This window comes from Marmota marmota, unplaced genomic scaffold, assembly GCF_001458135.2.
Source record: "Marmota marmota marmota unplaced genomic scaffold, marMar, whole genome shotgun sequence".
Classification (NCBI taxonomy): domain Eukaryota; kingdom Metazoa; phylum Chordata; class Mammalia; order Rodentia; family Sciuridae; genus Marmota; species Marmota marmota.
This window is the reverse complement of record NW_025999853.1, coordinates 37,108,700-37,129,641: the sequence shown is the minus strand read 5'-3', so window position 1 is coordinate 37,129,641 and position 20,942 is coordinate 37,108,700. Positions and strand designations below refer to the sequence as shown.

At 38.3% G+C, this 20,942-nt stretch overlaps 1 protein-coding gene across 1 annotated transcript in view; it reads left to right on the top strand.

The window, feature by feature from the left end:
- Kcnmb4 (potassium calcium-activated channel subfamily M regulatory beta subunit 4) overlaps positions 1–10,295 on the top strand; it is a 62,106-nt gene extending 51,811 nt beyond the window's left edge. The window contains exon 3 of the mRNA XM_015483011.2: positions 7,797–10,295. Within this exon, the coding sequence (XP_015338497.1) occupies positions 7,797–7,965 (169 nt within the window). The 3' untranslated portion in view covers positions 7,966–10,295. The remainder of the gene's footprint in view (positions 1–7,796) is intronic.
- The last annotated feature ends 10,647 nt before the right edge of the window (positions 10,296–20,942 follow it).

Sequence of the window (20,942 nt, the reverse complement as noted above, 5' to 3'; positions counted from 1 at the left end):
ACAGTCATCTTAATCAGTAGGGGTCACTTACCAAGCCCAACACCTAATAATGTAGTATTGTTAAATGATGGTTATAGAGTAAATTTAGATTATAACTAAGAGTCCAGGGTTATTGGATTATTTTATTATTATTATTTTTTTGCTTATCTCTGAGATGCATACCTTAGAGTTGAAAGTGATCGTTGGCTTGTGAAAGCTATTCTGTTGATTAATTTTGCTCCCTGTACAGGACTGGAATGCTAACTGTTAGGGACACAGGAAGCTCAGGGGGTATGAAGACTTCTATACCAAAATGAATTTTCATTTCTTTGGGGCCATGAAACTCTGCATGACTGCCTTATATGCCAGAAGTTGCTTCCATTAGTTGGATAAGGGAAACTCCTAGAAGGCATCTCTTAGCATCTGTTAAATCTCAGGTATCTTCAGTTAAAGTATTTATGACAACTGGGGTTCCAAGTGGATCCTCAACATAAAGAGTATTGTAAAGGATCTTGAGTTCTGGTCTCTGTATTCGCACTGCTTTTAGATTAGTTGTTCAACTGCCTTCCTGTAGTCCCACAGGAGAAAGCATACATTTTCTTCTCTTGGAAAGGTCTTAGGATTGTTTCCAACAGCAATTAGACATAGTGACTAATTACTCTTAATAAATTATACCAAAACCAAACTCACTTTTGGGGAAGTGTGGGGGGTGCAAGAGATCAGACCCAATTCTTTGTGCGTGCCAGGCATATACTTTACCACTGAACCATGCTCCTAGCCCCAATATATTTATCAGCCAATCTTTATTATTTGAAAAAAATTTTTGAAATAAATTTTTTGTAATTAATTATATATGACAGTGGAATGCATTTATGCACTTTGATATACATAGATGGGATATAATTTCTCATTTTTCTGAGTGTATATGTTGCAGAATTATATTGGTCATGTAGTCATACATATACATACAATAATAATGTCTGTTTCATTCTACTATCTTTCCTATCCCCATATCCCCTCCCCTTCCCTCCCGTCACTTCCTTCTACCTAATCTAAGGTAACGCTATTCTTCCCTAGCACCCCCGCCTTTGAAATATTTTAGAAGTCATCAATCAATAGAACACATCAGGTATTTTCAGGGGGTGTGTTTTAATTCAGGCTCCTTCTAGAAAGCCCATAGCATGTAATCTTGCTGAGAAACAATACATATTGCAATACACTGCTATAGTTTGGGTTTGAATGTCCTTCAAAGGCCTATGTGTTAAAAGCTTGGTCCCATGGTTGGCACTACTGGGAGGTATATTTGAGAGGTAAGGCCTAATGGGAGATCCACAGACCATTGGGGGTGTGCCCTTGAAGGGAATGGTGGGATCACTACCTCTTCTCTTTTGCTTCCTGGTCATGAGGTGAACAGTTTTTCTCTGTCACATGCTTCCGCCATTGTATGCTGTCTTGCCACAGGCCCAAAGTAAGGGGGTCAACTGACTGTGAAATAAAACCACTAAAACTATCCAGAAAACACCTTTTCTTTTTATAAGTTAATTGTCTCAGATAGTTTGTTAATAGTGGCAAAAAGCTGATTAACACCCATCAAGGTTTTCTTGATTGAATATCAATTGCCAGTAATATCTCACTGAAAATCTATGTCATGGTCATTTCTCTCCAGAGAACTAGAAAATCTATGTCATGGTCACTTCTCTCCAGAACTAGACTGAACAAGGTACAGTAGCGCATGTCTATAATCCCAGCAGCTCAAGAGGGTGAGATAGGAGGATCGTGAGTTCAAAGTCAGCCTCAGCAACAGCAAGGCCCTAAGCAACTCAGTGAGACCCTGTCTTGAAATAAAATACAAAAAAGGGCTGTGGATGTGGCTCGCACCCACCCACCTACCCAAAAATACTAGGCTGATGCATTTGATGTAAAAGCACTTAAAAGCACTATTTAAATCAGTTGTTCCCAGATATGAATTAGCATATCTGTTAGCATTGCCTGAAAAACTGTTTGAAACTTGAGTCTGATTTAGTAGATCTAGGGCCTTGGAATCCGTATTATGAAAACTCAAATGATCTCATCCTTAGACAGCTTTGTAAAACTGCTATTCAAGGTCTTTTAAATGTAATGTAGCAGTTACTTTACCTAAAAATGCCCTCAAAAAGTTAAGCCCAAGCAAAAAGTTTGTTCTGACAAAGTGTCATGTTTCCTTTTCTTGTATAATGACAGTTGGGTAACTCATCATGCACCCCCCCCCCATCTTGAGTTCCAGAAGGTTCAGAAATAAGTTTCACTTATACTTAATGCAGTATCTGTTCTTAGCCTGGGTTTTTACTATTTTGCTCATCCTAATTACATTGTACTTGCTCTTTACTGTCAGATTAAGAATTTTATCATATTCAAATCCTTTGATTTGCGTGTTGCAGTAGCACATGCATATACATATGCCTGCTTTAAGAAGGGTTTAGTGAGTCCCCTAAAGATTGAGAGGATTGAGGCTGGGGGTGCAGCTCAGTAGGAAAGCACATGCTTAACATGTGCAAGGCTCTAGGTTCAATCCCAGGACTGATTAACTAACTAAATAAATGAGGATTTAGCAAGATAAATTAGAAGTGTGTGAGAATAAAAAAATAGGCAAGGCAATAGGAGTGTGGTTGGCATCCGAATGTCATTTTATCTGCAATCCCAGCTACTACAGCAACTGAGGCAGGAGGACTGCAAAGTCAAGGCCAGCTTGGGCAACACAGTGAAACCCTACCTCAAAACAAAAACAAAAACTTTTGGTTTTACTGTTATCTATTTCAGATTCTTTTTGAAAGTAGGTCATGTTATAAATAATAAGATTTAAAGCAGGCCTAGATAGCACCCGTTCAAAGGCTTGGAGAATGAAATCATCACATTTTTGGTGTCCTTTGGCTGTACTACCATGCCAGAGGCCTGGCATATGGAACTGAAGTTATGCCTGCAGAATCATTTTGATTGAAATAATGATGAAGCATTTTCAGACTTTAAAGTCAAAAGGCATAAGTGCAAATTCCTATAATGATGTAGTACATTATTTTTTTGTAGAAATGTGAGAAAAACTTGACAACTAAAAAATTCCCATGGTTTATAATATACCTGGTATGTAAATGTAGCTACATAAATGTAGATACTTGTATAAATGCCTGTTTTAAGAAGGATTTAGGATGGGTGTGGTGGTGCATGCCTGTAATCCAAACAGCTAGGGAGGCTGAGGCAGGAGGATCACAAGTTCAAAGCCAGCCTCAGTTACTTAGTGAGGCCCTAAGCAACTTGGCAAGACCCTGTCTCAAAATGAAATGGGCTGGGGATGTGGCTCAATCGTTAATCACCCCTGGATTCAATCCCCAGTACCTAAATAAATAAATAAATAAATAAGGGTATAGTGAGTTCCCTAAATATTGAGAGGATTGGGGCTGGAGTGCAGCTCAGTGACAAAGCACATGCTTAATGTGTGCAAGGCCCTGGGTTCAATACCCAGCACCAAACAAATAAGAGAGAGAGAGAGAGAGAGAGAGAGGATTTAGCATGAGAAATTAGAAATGTGTAAGAAAAAAAAAAAAAGGCAAAGCAATAGGCATGTGGTTGGCATAAGAATGCCATGTCATCTTGCTAGATGGGCCAAAATCTTAACTTTCTAGCAGCCTACATGAAAAGAAAAATTCTCTGCTCAGAGAAGCGAGAAGTACTTGTGATAACAAATCTAGAAAGATTTCTATTTCCTGTACGCTCTCATGGAGAAAGCACTTTGAAGTAGGTCATCTTGTCTCTCGGTACAGTTTCTATTGTGCAATACTAGTAAAGTGTAGTGCAGGTCATATTTTTGTATGAACTGGATAAGTTAAGAAATTTCCTGTCCCATATGCTGGAGGGTAGGGGCAAGGGAAGAAGAAGGGATCACTTTCACTGTTAGCCAAAGGAATAAGCATCATGGAATGGAAGGACTACCATTTGGTGAGACAGTTTAAAGGAATAGGTTTTCTGTATTTAGGGTGACATACACCAAATCTTTGTCTTTTTATCTCAATTGACTAGTGTTACTGCTAGTTTATGGGATATCTTTCTATCCCTTAAAACAAACGTTTCTCCTGGGCAAATTTAGCATCATGGTCTCCCCCCTAACCCCTGTCCTGAACCTGCCCCTCCCTTTCATCTCTAAAAACCCAGGGCCTTGCATATGCTAGACAAGCACTCTGCCAACTAAGCTATGTCCCCAGCCCTTCAGCTCTCCTCTTTCTTATCCTGTGGTTCCTTTATGTAGTGCATATTCTACCTAAAAGTATGTAGAGGCCATGAAAATTACCTGGGCAGGAGTGTCAATTAGGCAGCTTCGGAAATAGCCAGCTAAGTAGCTTCATGGTTCACATTACATTTTTTAGCTATTAAAACATTATACTGTGCTTCTTAAACTCAAGTACATATAGAATCACCCCAAAATTTCTCCAAAGTATAGATTTCTGGACCCTACAACCTCAGGTTCTAATATTGTAAATCAAGTGTTGAAACCTAGGAAACCAATTCCATAAATGAATCTAATTTGAGAAAAGCTGGCTTAAAGGCTAATAGTACAGGTTTAAAAATTAAGCAGAGTTTCAAATCATTGTCATTATGTTAAATTATATAATCTTAGGCAAAGTGATTGTCCTTTGCCTCAGTTTCTTCACTTGTAAAGCAAAAATTAAAAAATTTTTCAAGCACAGGGTCATTTTAAGCATCAAATAAAATGAAACATCCTGCTACAGTACTTGGCAGGTAGTAAGCATCAATAAATGCCAGTTATCAGAAAAACAAACAAAAATGCTTAGTGTTATTATCATCACATTATACTTTGAAAGCTGGACTTAGGATAGTGCCAGCCCCTTGGAATGTTTTTCTAACATTACTACAGCATTTCTTCTTCTCTTATATCTGAGCCTCCCTCTTCCCATGGTTTAAAGTGTTCTCCATTAGAGTTCCTGCACACTCTTGCTTGCATTTTTGAAGTCCTTATACACAGAATAGCCGTCCTTTTTTGCCTTGGGTCTACATTCTTGAAAGTTCCTCTTCATTCTTACCATATAATTGTGGAAACTGAATTCAAAGCCCAAATCCCTTTACAAATAATTTCCAGCTACACAATCCGAAAGCTGCCCGCCTGATAAAATTGGAGGATCCTGAGGCATGAAATAGAAAGAGACATGAATTATTTTTTAAAAATGGGTACATTTATATTTAATATGCCCATCTCAACAGAAAGCTTTTGAAGCAATTGCAAATTCAACCTGGTTCACTCAAAGTAAAAAAAAAAAACATGGTTAAAACATTTAAGATGTTTTAAAAAGATTGCCCAAAGGGTTCTTGAAGGAGGTAGAATTCCAAGAAGTTTCTAAATAAAACAAATATCTGGGTCTAGGATTTTCCAGTTTTTGTTTTGTCTCTTCCTCTCCCTCTTTACTCACTTTCTTTTCCAGGACATGATCTTCAGACTGTGTTTCAGAGAATATGTATATGATTCCAACTACTCTCATCTGGCCTGTTTTTCTGGCTTAGTGTACAATATTGTGGTAGAGGCTTCAACATCAGTAATAATGACTGTAGAAGGAATGCCAAAAAGATCCACACTGACACAATTTAATAGAAAATTAGCTGTAAAAACACATTTACTTATAAAAACGATACACACATTCACTAAAATAGTGTTAAAAATCAAAGCCCTCCATCCTCCTCCTCCCTTTTTTCTTTTTACTTTTTCTTCTTCTTTTTAATGCTATTATAGTTTTTAAGTGTACCGTTCAGTGGTATTAAATGCACTTACATCTTACCCTTTTGGATGAAGAATCTAGGTCTCATCTTTGTACCAGTAGATTCCGGAGGAGTAGAATAATTCGTCCTAGAAAGAAAGATGCTCTGGAGAAGGAGCTTTAATCATTCCTTGCACACTACTTAGGTAGAGTTACCTGACAACTGTGGGTACCTGTACCTGTGGGAAGAATCATGGCAGTGTTAGAGGTGCAGATTTCAAAGACTCTGAAAGGTGACTCTGACTATCCTGTGCCCTGTTTTTGGACCCTGACCTCTACTGTGTCAGAACCCAGCAAAAAGTTTCTTTAAAGTTTGCCTAGAATATAAGAATGCAGGGCTGGGGTTGTGGCTCAGCAGTGGAGCACTCGTGTAGCATGTGCAAGACCCTGGGTTCAATCCTCAGCAGCACATAAAAATAAATAAATAAAATAAAGGTATTGTATCCAACTACAACTAAAAAATAAAAATATTTTTAAAATTTTTTAAAAAAGAAAATAAGAATGCAATATGGGCGGTTCATCATTAGTGGCAAGCAGTTGTTTAGCAACAGCTGTGTAGAATAACAGGCAACAGCAAAATCACAGTCCTTCTGACCTTACTGGGAAAAAAGGACATGTGCATTGACATGTACACATAAATCAAAATTCTTGACGACAATATATTGCTACAGGAGTTCAGAAGTTGGAGTAATTTCTACAAGTTGCAATCATTTTTATCTAATTATTGCACACAATGTAAATTTTAATTGAAATAAAATGTCTCATGTTATATGCAGAATTTGAAATTATGTACCCAAAGGGGAAAAAGGTGCAAGAATTAGGTAATGTCAAAGCCAGTTTGTACAACTGTTTCTGTTATAGCCACATGACAACTTCACCATAGGTAAAAGAGAAATACCCGATGGCCTTTATCAATCTGGTAGGAAAATAGGTTCTGAATTATGAGAGCTATGACTAATGAGTACTCCTTAGGAATGCACTTCTCTGTTAAATGCACTGCCCTTGTGGTCTGAAGTCTTTGATGTTCTTGAAGGCAATTGCACTAATTATTCTACATTATTTTCTTCTTTTTCTGGTGGAAGCATAATGACTCTAGTATAACAGAACAAATCTTCCTGTGGATGAAATGGAAATATCTTGTAAAATATAAATATCATTTATGAAATCTGAATTCCCAGGATCTCGACAAAAATGAGAGACCAAGGTTCATGGCGTATATCTTCTCTTCACTTCCTATCAATGAGATCAATGCAGAAATTGAAAATAGAGCCCCACATTGATAAGACAGAAATCTAAATATATCACTAAGACTTTGAAAGATTTTCAAGAAAGTGGTCAGAGCTGGGGAGGTAGGTCAATGGTAGAGCGCTTGCCTAGTGTGCACAAGTCCCTGGGTTTAATTCCGAGAATCAACAAGCTGAAGGGACATCAGTAGTTCGGAATTATGGCTCATCCCACCCAGGAGCATGCAAAAGTGCAATCAGTTCAACTGTTGTCTGCTTATTAATGAAATCCTGGTTCACATAGTGGAGCTAAGTTGACCTGAGGGCTAAACCCTATGTCATTCTAACTGATTCAAACAGTGATTTTAACTGACATTTTTTTTCTGAATTAAGATCACTGGGGTCCCATCTGAGTGTTGAAGTTTGTCAGGGAATGCTCACCCATCAGTAATTTTTAGATTGATTCAAACCCCTTGATCGGTGGAGGATGAATGAGAAAGTGGAATCCATTAGGCAACTTATAATGGAGGAAAATAGCAGAAGTGATTGCTGCACTTTTGACAGACTGCAGCATGTAAATTATATTATAAATGATGTGCAAATTTGCACCAATTACTTGATTCAAGAGCTCCCAGGTTTGAAGCACAAAGTACTGTATTTGTAGTCAGAGCAAGGTCTTCACCTTAAGGATGATTATTCCTGTGGGAAGGAGATCCACTTGGGCCCCAGAGTGTAAGAGTTTTCAATGCAATGCCAAGGCAGTTGACTGCTTTTTCCTTTCCTCTTCTCCACTGTCTTGCAGACCAGATGACGTGCTCCTGCATCGTACGCATGATGAGATTGTCCTCCTGCACTGCTTCCTCTGGCCCCTAGTGACATTTGTGGTGGGCGTTCTCATTGTGGTTCTAACCATCTGTGCCAAGAGCCTGGCAGTCAAGGCAGAAGCCATGAAGAAGCGCAAGTTCTCTTAAATGGGATAGCCTTATGGGAAGCAAAGCACAGAAGCTGCACGCCTGGGCACATGTCCACCTGCAGAGCCCGTGTTTCCTGGAGCAGGAGATGGAAGGGGCCGAGACAGGTCTCCGAGAGCCTCCTCCCTCAGTGGCAGCAGAAACAGGCACAACTGGAAGACTTGGAACCTCATAGCTTATATTCCATGTGTCGTAGCAATGGCTAAAGGGTCAAGCTCTTAGCTATATGGAGTAACTGTTTCAGAAAACCCTATAAGAAGTTGATTTTCTTTGGAAAGTAACAGTATATTATTTGTATAGTGTAGTATACAAACCATTATGATTTATGCTACTTAAGAATATTAAAATAAGAGTGGTCTGTGTACTTTTCTATTTCCTTTTTTTTTTTTTAATGCTTAGAATACCAGGGGTTTAAAAAAAAAAAAAAGGTTTTCTGCTTTTCATTTGACTCTGCTAGATTTAACTTTTACTTGATAACAAGGATTCCTGCAGAAGCCTTGATTATACTGTATAACCTTCAGTTTCCTCAATTAAAGAGTGTCTTTTGATTCCTCCTGGAAGAATGAATTATGCACTGGTAATTCCAGTTATTTCTGTGTCTCCATGTCCTCTACCACCTGCCTTGGCCTCACCCATTATTTTTTACTTCTTAAGAGAGTGAGACGATTCTGAAGAAGGCCTGTCCACACTCTAAGAGCACAGGGCTCCTTGATTGATCCATCCATGTTATTTCTGATTAATATTTTTTTTAATCTCTGTGCACTACAATATACATGATGTGAAGGACACTCTTCAGCTTATAATTAAAAGCTGTTTTCTGTTTTTTATATTTTAGGTCAGAAAACAATGCAAAGTCAGTTCAGAGCATTTTTTCTTTTCTTTGTCCTTGCTTTGATGTTCTGGAAGTAATACAGCGAGATTGCCACAGTTTCATTTACTTAGACAAATCTGGAGATGTAACCCAGCTCCCACCACTGCTGCTGGGCTTTCTGTGCCTTGATCAAAAGGTCATCAGGGAGACCATACTTCTTTGCACCTGTTCATAAACTCAGATTCCAAATACCAATCACAGGTCTCAGTAAATATCAAAATTATATTCATTTACCATGTAGAACCAAACCTTTGTTTAAATGAAATGTAGATTTTTTTTTAACGGAGGAACCACTGACAATAGTTCTTTCTGCTTCCTTTGCATATTCTACAGACATGTTTCTATTAGGAGAAAGGCAACTTGGAATGTAAGGACAAGTTCCCCTCAATTATTCCCATAGGATTCAAAAAAAGATCTGAATTATTGGGAATGATGATTTCCTGAATTTTGGTCCATAAACCAATGTTTATTTTACAATGTAAATTTTTGAGAGCATTATAATTCTCTATGAAAGAATGTTGGATGAGTCTGATCACTTTTTTTTCCTAATTCAAGCGTTACAGGTTTCACTGTGAAAAAGACCTTGAACACACTATTTATGACATCCTTTGAAGTAGCTACAGTGCCTTGACTTCAATCCCAGTTTTCTGTTGCCGTGTCCCTGTTGTCTTAGCAACACAGTGACTATTCTGAAGCAAGTAACATGAAACTGGGAATCAGAGAAAATCATCATCTTTGCATTGCATGGGTAGGGAGATGAAGTCTACTCTCTTCATATTATCTTTATCCAAGAGTCCATGATTACTTGATGACAGAGAGTAGATAAAATTTAACAGTGCATGGACATATGTTTATCTTGAGAAAAGGAAAGTTGATATATATCAATCTGAGTTTTCATTTGTCAGTTTGATACTCATGGTTTATATTAACTAAATGCTTCCACTTAGGTTCAAAGAGCATGTACAACTGTATTGTATGGTTGATTTTTTGGGCAAGAGAAGAACACTGAATCCAGGAGGTCTTATGTAGTTTTAGGGTCTGACTTGCTTATAGCCATTTAAATTTGAGGCTCCTTATTTATACTTAAAAAAGGTTATAAAAGGCAAAGAAGCTTAACTTCTTAATATTTTCATTCTCTTTTTGTATATATCAGAAAATGGACCAAGCTGCTATAACAAAGAGGCTACAAAATGGGATGGCTCATGTAAGATAGAAGTTTACTTCTTCCTCATATGGCATATCCAGAAGTAGTGGATGAGTTGAGAGTCGGTAGGCCAAGTCTCTTTCACATGGTAATCAAGGGATCCAGGATTCACCTACCTGTTCTTCTCATTACCAAGGGAGTTGTTCATTCCATGGTCAACAGGTCTCAGAGAAATGCATCTACTTTATAATATGGAAAAAAAAAAAAAAAAGGAAGTTGGGAGAAGGTATTTCTTTTTAAGGAAGTTTCATGCATCACTTGTGCCCAAATATGTTCTTCTTTACTTATTACGTAGCTCACCCTAGCTTCAAGGAAGGCCAGGGTATGTTTCCAGCTAGACATGTACCCTAATATACTTCAGGGGGAGTATTTCTAAAAGGAAAAAAGGAGAGAATGAATATAAAATAAAAGACAAGAAAGATGGTCAGCAGTCAGTGGCCCACATCACAATGAAAATCTGCTGAGCAGGCATGGCAAAGATTCCTCGCCCTGCCAGAAGGCCAAGTTCTCCTTGGCTGAACTGCAGATCTGCTCTCTGGGAGAAACTCCCTCGTCTATTGGCCTCTGTGGCCCCTTAATTTGAACTCTAGAAATGTTTTGCTAATCAACTCCCATGGTCACATCTGAAACTTTTGAGGGGTCTTACGGCTTTAGCAGCTCCCTTTCTGCTGGTGCAGACTTACAGACCTAGATTACCTTAGGGAATTAAACAACAGGCCCTTACAGGCCAGGATTATAGCTCACCAGACTGTCAAAAGACTTCAACTCCTTTTTTGATGTTGCTAACTGCTTCAAGCTTCACCATTTCTCTTTCCCTCTGTGCTTCGCATCTGGGCAAGCCTGTGGAAGCCTGGGTGCCGCCTCCTTTGGGCCCAGCAGGAAGTTCAAATTACCCAAACCCTGGCCTGCTTGCAGGAACCTTCACCCCAGCCTCAGACTCCAAGAACAATAATAAAAGCCAAGCCAGTTCTGGACCCACTTGGGGAGTCTGCTGTGTCTCCCTGGAAAGTCTCTGTATATGAATAATAAACCTTTCATACCCTTTTGGTGTGTGTGTGATATTAATGGTTCTCAACTTCTGAACTGAATTCCTAACCCCTGACTCTGAATTTTGGGAAGTGGCGGCAACGAGGTTTCATCTGGTATTTTAAGGCTGATTATAACATTGATATAATTTCATCAGAAATGGTTTTCTGATCTGTTCACTCTCAGTTATTTCATGTGAAAGTAACTATAGCCAGAGCTATTTTGATTATAGTTAACAAGCCAACACTCGCTGTACCTGGCCTATACCTCTGTACCTCAATTGGATAGCAGCCACTTTGAAGCCTCTTGGACAACGAGTTTAGGTGGAACAAAATACTTTTCATCTCATTTTTTTTTTCCTGCTAAGCTGACTCCCATTATCTGGCCAGTAATAGTTGATGGAAGACTTTCAAGAAAAACTCTGAATGATAACCACATTTTCTGCTGTTTGGAGTACCAGAGATGTTGAACCTCGGGGCAGAGACACAGCTTCTGCAAAAAGCTGTGTTACCTACTTGTAAACTATTTTTATTTTTAATTTTTTTGGTCTCATTCAACTATTTTGCATAGTACCACTGTGGTTTGTCCACCAGAGATTCATACACTGGAGGCTTGATCTCCAATGTGAGATACTGTTGAGTTAGTAGAACCTTTAACAGGAGAGCTCACGGGATCACAGTCCTCAGAAGGACTTCATGCAGGTCTAATGGGGCTGGAGTAATTCCCACAAGAGTGTTTGCCACTTTTGCATGTTCCCCCACCACTGTGATGCCATCAGCCATGAGGCCCTCACCAGAGCTGAGGAGCCATGCTTTGGAGCTAAATAAACTGTGAGCTAAAAAAACAACAACAAAACAACAACAAAAAAAAAACCAACTTCTTTACTTTATACCTTACCCAACCTTGAGTATTTTGTTATAGCTATACAAAACAGTCTAGACCAATACCTTACTAAAACAGCAGATACTAATCACCACTCTGTTTTTTTCTAACCACTTTTCTCAGTGTGCCTTCCCAGCTGTTACTGGTAACACTTTTACCTAATAGTTTGTTAAAACATAACAAAGGGTCTCTAGTTTTCCATCCTGCAATGTCTCTTTCCTCATTGCCTGCTGCCCTTCCGTAGCCACACAGTTTTGATTTTTATTGTTGTTATGATAGCACTTTTCCATTTCTAGGTGTTAAACAGAAGAATCACATAACAAAATAGCAAAAGACTGGGTGACCTGAAGAACAGAAATTTATTTTCTCACAGTTCTGGAGGCTAGAAGTCCAAGATCAGATATCAGCAGTTGGAGTTTCTCCTGAGGCCTCTCTTGGCTTGCAGCTGGCCGCCTTCTCACTGTGTTCTCCTATGGGACACTACTGGTATATCTTCATTCCTCTAAGAACATCAGTCCTGTGGGATTAGGGAATTGCCCTTATGACCTAATTTAACCTTAATTACTTTCTAAAAATTTTCTAAAAAATAATGTTGAAGTATTTTAAAATTTTTATTTATTTATTTATTTATCTATTTTTTAGTTGGTGCTGAGAATCAACCCAGTGCCTCACACATGCTAGGCAAGTGCTCAACCACTGAGGCACCCCAGCCCCCTTAATTACTTCTTTTTTTAAAAATGTGTATTTTTTAGTTGTAGGTGGACACAGTACCTTTATTTTATTTTTATGTGGTGCTGAGGATTGAACCCAGTGCCTCACATGTGCCAGGTAAGTGTTCAACTACTGAGCCCCAGCCCCCTTAATTACTTCTTTAAAGGCCATTGAAGGGCCAAATCTCCAAATACAGCTTCACTTGGGTTGGGGCTTCAACCTATGAACTTTGGGGGTACAAAATTTAGTAACATTTTCGTACCAAATTTAGTAACATTTTCGTACCAAATTCAAAACTGTAAGGGTATAGGTCAAGCCACTGTTAACAGAGATACCCAGACCAGAGTAGTTCACCTATAGCGTTTTCTCTCCTGTAGCCAGCCAGAAATAATCCATGGAGATGTCCAGGGACTTGTCTTCCTTCTCCTTGTTTTCCTGCCCTCCCCTAGGATGTCCTTGTCAGGACAGGCAGCTAAGAAGGGGGACATAAAGAAAGAAAGGTTAGGCATACACATTTCAAGAAAGGGAGACAGAAGTTGTATATTTCAGTTCTTTATACATCCCTTTGGTGAGAAATGGGCCTCTTGCTGAGCAGTGGTGTCTTCTAAAGATTGGGACATGGGTTCTACTAGTCAAACAAAGAGAAGAAGGATGAGTGAGGAGAAAAATGATCAGTTCCATACTATATTCCTCTAGTGAACCCTATACACATGGACATAAATAAATTGTTGAGTGTGAGAAGAGAATTGGTCCTGAAAAGAATGATTGCTTTTTGAAATTGAGATAATTTTTTCCATTATTTCATGTTCCTAAAATTAAAGTTTAATTAAATAAGCTTGATTTAATCACTGTTATGATTAAAATTGAATTAACCACAATTTTCTTAAAAACCAGTAAGAGAGCGAGAAGACAGAGAAATTTTGTTCTTCTGCTAGTCGTAAGAAATTTCAGAATGGTAAGGGGACAGGGTGCTTTAGGTAGAATGTTTCATAGAAGTGATTTTAAAGACAGCCAATAGAGTTTGGAATACTAAATGTGTATAGCAGAATCTGTGTGCTTCTTTAATCAAAATAAGAATTTCTATCTTTTTTAATGCATTGCAGTTGTAAGAAAATATTGTATTTCCTAGAGTGTAAAAATTTTTAGAATTATAGGAAATTTTTAGAATTGCCAGGTGCAGTGGTTCATGCTTATAATCCCAATGACTCTGGAAGCTGAGTCAGGAGGATCAGAGTTCAAAGCCAGCCTCAGTGAGTAAGTGAGGCCTTGAGCAACTTAGAGAGACCCTGTCTCAAAATAAAAAGGGCTGGGATGTGGTTCAGTGGTAAAGCACCTCTGTGTTCAATCCCTCGTACAGAAAGAAAGAAAGGAAGGAAGGAAGGAAGGAAGGAAGGAAGGAAGGAAGGAAGGAAGGAAGGAAGGAAGGAAGGAAGGAAGGAAGGGTGGGAGGGAGGGAGGAAGGAAGGAGGAAAGAAAGAAAGAAGGAAGGAAGGAAGGAAGGAAGGAAATAGAAAGAAGAATAGGGTTTCATAAAAGAGAACAGAGATATTCTATTAGGATAAATATGACTTCATGTGAGGAATTATCTAAATAAAAGAGAAACCAAAGAGGGAATCTGAAGTCAAACGGCTTGAGTTTGAATCCAGCTTTTCCATCTTCCTGGCTTTATGATCTTGGGCAAGTTAATTAATTTCTACAGTTCTCTCAACTATAAAGTGAGGTTGATACTGGTAGCATATCACTGGGGAAGGATTAAATGAAACAATACTGGAGATATGCTAAGCACACAGTGTCAGATCCACAAATACAGTGATGATGATAATGATGGTGGTGATCATGATGTTGACGGTCATCATGATGGTGTTGCTATAGCATTATTTCAGTAAAAAACAAAAGATGGTCTCAAAACCAATTTTTCCAATCTGTTTTCATTATTCAGATACTTCTTACTTAATCACTACCAGTCCAAGATAAGACCAATACTGGGCATTTCCTTTTGTGAAACTCTATCCCTGGTTTGTTTTTATTTCCAAAACTCTGATAACTCAAAAAAAAAAAAAAAAAGTCTCTACAGTCCAGATTCTTCTGAAATCTCAATTTTATTCCATCTTAATACATTGCTGTTTTGAAATTTTCCACATCACAGACTTAGCAATTTCCAATGTTATTAAAAGATGTCTCTTCTTTTTGATGAGAAGCAATTACTGGGATTCTTTCTTTTCTCAGAGATGAAATCCACAGAACATGCTCCTCTTTGTCCATCTTTGTACAAATGGAATTGAAAATGGCTGGGGTACTTTTGCATGATTAATACATTCTCTAAAAAGATGCAACAATTCTATATTCTGAAGTTTGGAATGTATAAAATATTTTCTGTGTCTCATTAGCAAGTCTCTGACCCAGGGTAACTTTTACAAAGGCTTTTTTTCCTCTGTGCTTCCCAAACGACAACTAATGAGGCTGATGAATGTCACCATGTGAGCTCTACACATATATGACAAGTGGAAAAAAGATCCAATTAAGGCCTGAACTTCCAAATGACATCTAGAAGCAATGAGAAATTCAAACAAGACCACCCTGAGTCTTTCAAGGAATTGGAGCTGTTTGAAGTTCAAGAGAAATGCTTTTAGTCATGTGAAAGTCAGTGATGTTAAAGGTCAGATGTGAAACTCCCTCCCAGAGTTCTAGCATTCATGGTAGTGGAGATGTATACAGAGTTAATGAGATAAAATCAAGAGAAGAAAGACACATGTTGATGTCAGGAGATGTGCCTGGTTAAATGCCAGATCTTGTTCATAGCAAGTAAAGGGATCCAATCCTTCAAAGTCATTGCCAAAGGCACTGCACACAACACTCTGCACCATGAATCTAATTGTTGCCACCATGCCCAATCCTACAAGTGTCTGTAATTAACAGAACAGTGCAGGGGTCGCCTTTGGACATTTGTCCCATTTAGCAGACAGCAGTTATTGAGCTTGCATCTCTGCTTCAAGTTTAGGATGGCTGGGTGGGTGCAGCCAACTGTAGGAGGCCATTTGTTCCCCATTACAAAGTAACAAAGGGAAGATTCCTGGTAGAAATGTGACAATGATTTCTGAGCCTGGGGCTGGGATGGGAGCAGTGCTTAGTTATAATCTCAGACCCGACCCACCCACCCCAGCAATAGCACAGACATTTGCTCTTCTACGTAAAACCAGGGCCTGAAATCAAACTTGATCATCATGGCAGTGGAGGGGGGGGGGGGCTCTAGAACAGACAGACCTGGAGAAAGTGAGGAAGGAGTTCTTGATTGGCAGATGCTTATGTGTTCCTCAGATTGTCCTCCTGTAGGCACACAGCTGTCTCTTCTTCTCACTGTGGGCTACAGAATATAGACAAAGAAACCTTCACTGACTCATTGTGGAGTGCATAGTAATATCTAGGTAGAGTATTACCCAATTAATACTAGATGTATTTCTTCTCTGAAGATTTTCTCTGAGTGGTCTCATCCATGTCCTGGTTTTACCTGTCATCTCAGGTGTGATTCCTAGGTTGATTATTGCCTGCTGTTTTAGTCAGCTTTTTCACTGCTGTGACCAAAAGACCTGATAAGAACAATTCTAGAGGAGGAAAAGCTTATTTGGGGACTCACAGTTTCAGAGGTCTCAGGTCATAGAAAGTTGGCTCCATTACTTTGGGCCCAAGGTAAGGCAGAGCATCATGGCAGAAGAGGAGAGGAGAGGAAAGCCACCCAGGACATGGCACCAGGAAGCACAGAGAGACAAAGAACTCCCCTTACCATGGATAAAATATAAACTCCAACAGAATGACTCCATTGACCCATTTCCTCCAGCTACACACTATCTGCCTACAGTTACCACCCAGTTAATAACTATTAGGACATTGATGCATTGATTAGGTTAAGGCTCTCATAACATAATCATCTCACCCCTAAACTTTTCTCACCCCTAAACTTTTTTGCATTTCTCACACATGGGGGATACTTCATATCTAAACCATAACTCTTGCTTTTTCATATTCTAAGCTCTGGATGTATATGGCAATATCTCTGTTGCATTCTTAGATCTCTGTCTCAAGCTTATTGATAGACAGACAATGATTGACAATAAAAAATGGGACAACGTATATAGAAAATAAGCACTTAACCTGCCGCAGATAACTTTTTCTTCTGAAAAGTTAGTGAAATATGTCAAATCATATAAAAACCTTTTCTTTACATTTCAACATTTGTGTCACCCATTCACATGTACTCTTATTCTTGGGGCTTGGGGTCTCCATGGCTTGAACTTGTCTTCTCATATATGCACAGCTTGTTCTTCTCATCTATCAATCTGAGCTTAAATATTGACTCTTCCTAGAAGCATTTCCTAACCATCCACACAAGTAAATTAATCTATCATCCCAGATTATTCTCCTCCTCCTCCTCCTCCTCCTCCTCCTCCTCCTCCTCCTTCTTCTTCTTCTTCTTCTTCTTTTTNATTATTCTCCTCCTCCTCCTCCTCCTCCTCCTCCTCCTCCTCCTCCTTCTTCTTCTTCTTCTTCTTCTCATTATTATTATTTGTCTCTCTCAATAGGCTACAAGATCCATGAATGTCTGTAGGCTTTTTGTTTTTATTTTTTTACCACTGGAATAATGCCAAATTTAGGAAAGAATGAATGAATGAATGTTCCCCACATCCATTGTCCTTTACACATGTGGTTTCCTATATTCTTCTTTGTCTTGGGAATTTTTATCCTGCCTCCAAACACAACCTCTTCCCTCCCTCCAGCTCCCAAGAATATAACAATGATGGTAATAATGGTGATTACTTCCTCCTCTGCAATTCCATAAAAATGTGTACATATCTCTCCTGTTTTAAGGATTTAGTGTGTATTATAAGAATTCAACATGAGCTAAATGGCTGTTTAATCCAATGATTCTCATTATCTCCTCATCACATAAGACAAGAAACATCTTTTTATCCACAAATACAGTAGTAATAAATAACAACCCCCAACTAACTCTTTTAAAGTGTTTTCTTTGTGTATCTGAGATCTTTGTCAAACATTATTCCAAGTTATTCATCATACCTGGGCAGTGAGGCACTTAGCGTAGTACCTGGGGCAAATATAACCCTAGAAAGACATAAATTAATAAATAGCAAGTATATACTACAATCTTAGTCTTTAAAAGTTTTAGAGAAAATAAGCAAATATGTTGTATTTAAATCACATATAACTCTTTAAGCAAGGAATAGCAGAAATATCATTGTTTGCCATCAAATTACCCCAAAACTTAGCAACTTAAAACAATAAACACTAATATTTCACACAATATCTGAATCATGAATCAGGAAGTAGCTTAGCAGTAATTTTATTTTATTTTATTATTTATTATTATTATTCCTATTATTATTATTTTTGTGGTACTGGGGATCAAACCCAAGGCCTTGTCCATACAAAGCATGCATTTTATTAGTGAGCTACATCCCCAACCTAGCTGTAATTTTAAATTATTTTTTTGTGTAACTCATACCACTTAGATAAATCTAAGGATTGAAGTTATGGTGAAACAGAGATAAGAAGCAAGAGTCCAGCAGAATTATGAACAATTGTTCACGTGACAGGCATCTTAGAACAAAAGCAAGCAAAGTCTTGAATTTTTTGTTGGCATGTAGGGGCTTCCGAAAGAAATCATTGGCGACTTCAAGGGAAGACTTTAGATAGCTTTCAAGAGTAGACTCTGAAGGATCTGTGACCCTTGCTCCTTCCTATCTGTGAACAGGCTTAGTTCAAAAACAAGGGCTTCAACATTCAAATAAAGGACTAGAATGGAAAATAGCCAGATCTTGAACACCTCACTGAAATTTTTGAAAGAGCCCTGGAGCCCTTGGAATAAAGTAAAGTAATGCTTTTATAAATAATGCTACTGGAAGCCTCCAGGGAAAGATAACTCTGGTAAAGAAGCCTTTAAATATTGAAAACAGGATGATATTGGGAAAACGGTCCTAGTTACAAAGTGAATGAAAATAAAAAGAATGAACAGAAATAATGTTTTGAGGGGGATTCAAATACCACGTACCCATTTTATCCTTCTTTAAGTATTAAAGGACAACCTTGAAATGCATCACCTCTCAGGATTAACAAACTCTCCAGGTGGTAGGTGGCTCTAATAATCCTGAGGCATGCTCCCTGGCCCAGCCCAGAATGTCCAAACAAATGTCTTTGGGTCTTTGGTTTGTAACCAAAGAACCTTCCTTTATCCTTTGTGCCACCACCTTGTAGCTGAATTGGAAAGGATCTGTTCTGCAAATGGATCTGTCAGATTCTGTACTCTTCTGAACAACTCTTCTTTTAGATCCCATAGGTTTTTCTTATTCAAACCCAGATTAAGCCTAATTTGGAAATCAATGCACTGATATCCTATGTCAAAATCAAACACAGACTGAAGATCTCCATGAAAACATGGACCCCCTGTGGACTAAATATTGCAATGACTTAAGTAGGAGAGGAAAGACTTTCTTCTACCTGCCTCAGTTCAGCTCCTGGGGCCCTGCAAATTAAACTGATGAAAAACATTACTGGAGAAGCAGTACATATCCATACAGAGGCCTTCACATAAAGAAGGGATGGACTCAAAGGAGCTGTTAGACCCCAAACCTCCTTAAATACCATTTAATGAAGAGCATTGCCAAGAAGCAACAAGACAACAGAAGGGGGCTTAGGATCTTAAGGGTGGTAAATTATGGACTTTCCCTGTTTGAAAGAGGGGAGATAGGAAACCTCCTGGAAGGGAATTTTATGCCTTGATTTTGGCCCAACAGCAGGGAGGGCAGAGAGTTTTTCTGTCTGCTGTTTCCTTAGTTGCCTTCAGTTAAACCAGTCCTTAAAACTGGCATACTTGGAGGTCGCATATTGAGATATTTGGGGGTAGAATGTTTACAGATTAATACATCAAAGTTCACGTTGACATATTGAAATCCTATTCAAGCTTTAACATTGACTAAAAAACATTTGGGAAGGACTAAAATCAATAGTTGAAAGCCTACTAAAACAGACTTATCATCAACTTGAACCTATCCTTAAAATACTCCAATCTATTTGCTCAAGAAATCCAAAGAGCCAAGATGTGGATTTGTTCAGGAACTTAGGGTCACAAATAAAATAGCCATTCTTTAGTTCCTGTGAAACTATGTCCTAATGCAATTTCACCATGGGATTGTATGTTCTACTTAAAATCTGTGCTGTGCCTTGTTTAGTAGTCCCTTAGGGTAGTTTGAGACAGTTAATCCTGCTAGCTTTTCCTGGGAGAACCAACAGTCTGCCTGACAGCCATGATTCAATGATTTAATGAGTCCCCTTTTACTGTGTTTATTTCCCCCACCCCCACAATTCCTTAACCTGAACCTTGTGGACCTTAAATTTTCCTGCAATTATACTTGAGTCTAATATGTCAATGACTTCTCCTTACATTCTAAAAATGAATTGAGTTCTCTCAACATTATCATATTTTTTTACAATTTGAGCTCAAAAAGAACTTGAAGTTAGAAGAAAAGTTATAATTTTGTCAAAACAAATGATATCCCTTAAATTGAAGTTTACCACTTTAATTTGGGACAGAGGAAAAACCATTCAAAACTTTCCCAGGACAGTTATTCAGAGTCATTATGGTGACTCAACTGTTCTAAAATCATCATGTGAACTTAGGAGGAAAATCCAAATAAAATAATTAGGCTTTTTATGTGATTGAAATAAGTTGTCAGTACAGTAGTCACCCTTTATCCATGGGATACATTCCCAGATCCCCAGTAAATGCTTGAAACTTTAGATAAGTACTGAAATTTATGTAACGTTTTTTTCTCATACACTACATATATCTATGATACAATTTAATTTATAAATTAGGAGCAATACGAGGCTAATGAATATAACTAAGAATACTCTGTGCATAGTGGCACATACCTCCCAGCTACGTGGGAGGTTGAGACAGGAGATCACTTGAGCCAAGGAGTTTGAGATGAGCCTGAGTATAGTGAGACCCTGGCTCAACAAAACAAAATAGCAATAACAAGCAAAAGAGAAAGAAGTTAAAAAACAAAACAAAACAATGGTAATTAATAATAAAATAGAACAATTATAGCAATGTATTATAATAGTGGTTATTTAAAACTTACGAATTGCTTATTTCTGGAATTTTCCATTTGATATTTTCAGACCACACTTGACTGATGATAACTGAAATTACAGAAAGTGAAACCATGGACAAGGGGGGATGCTAGGAAAGAAACTTCCTTGGGCACTTAA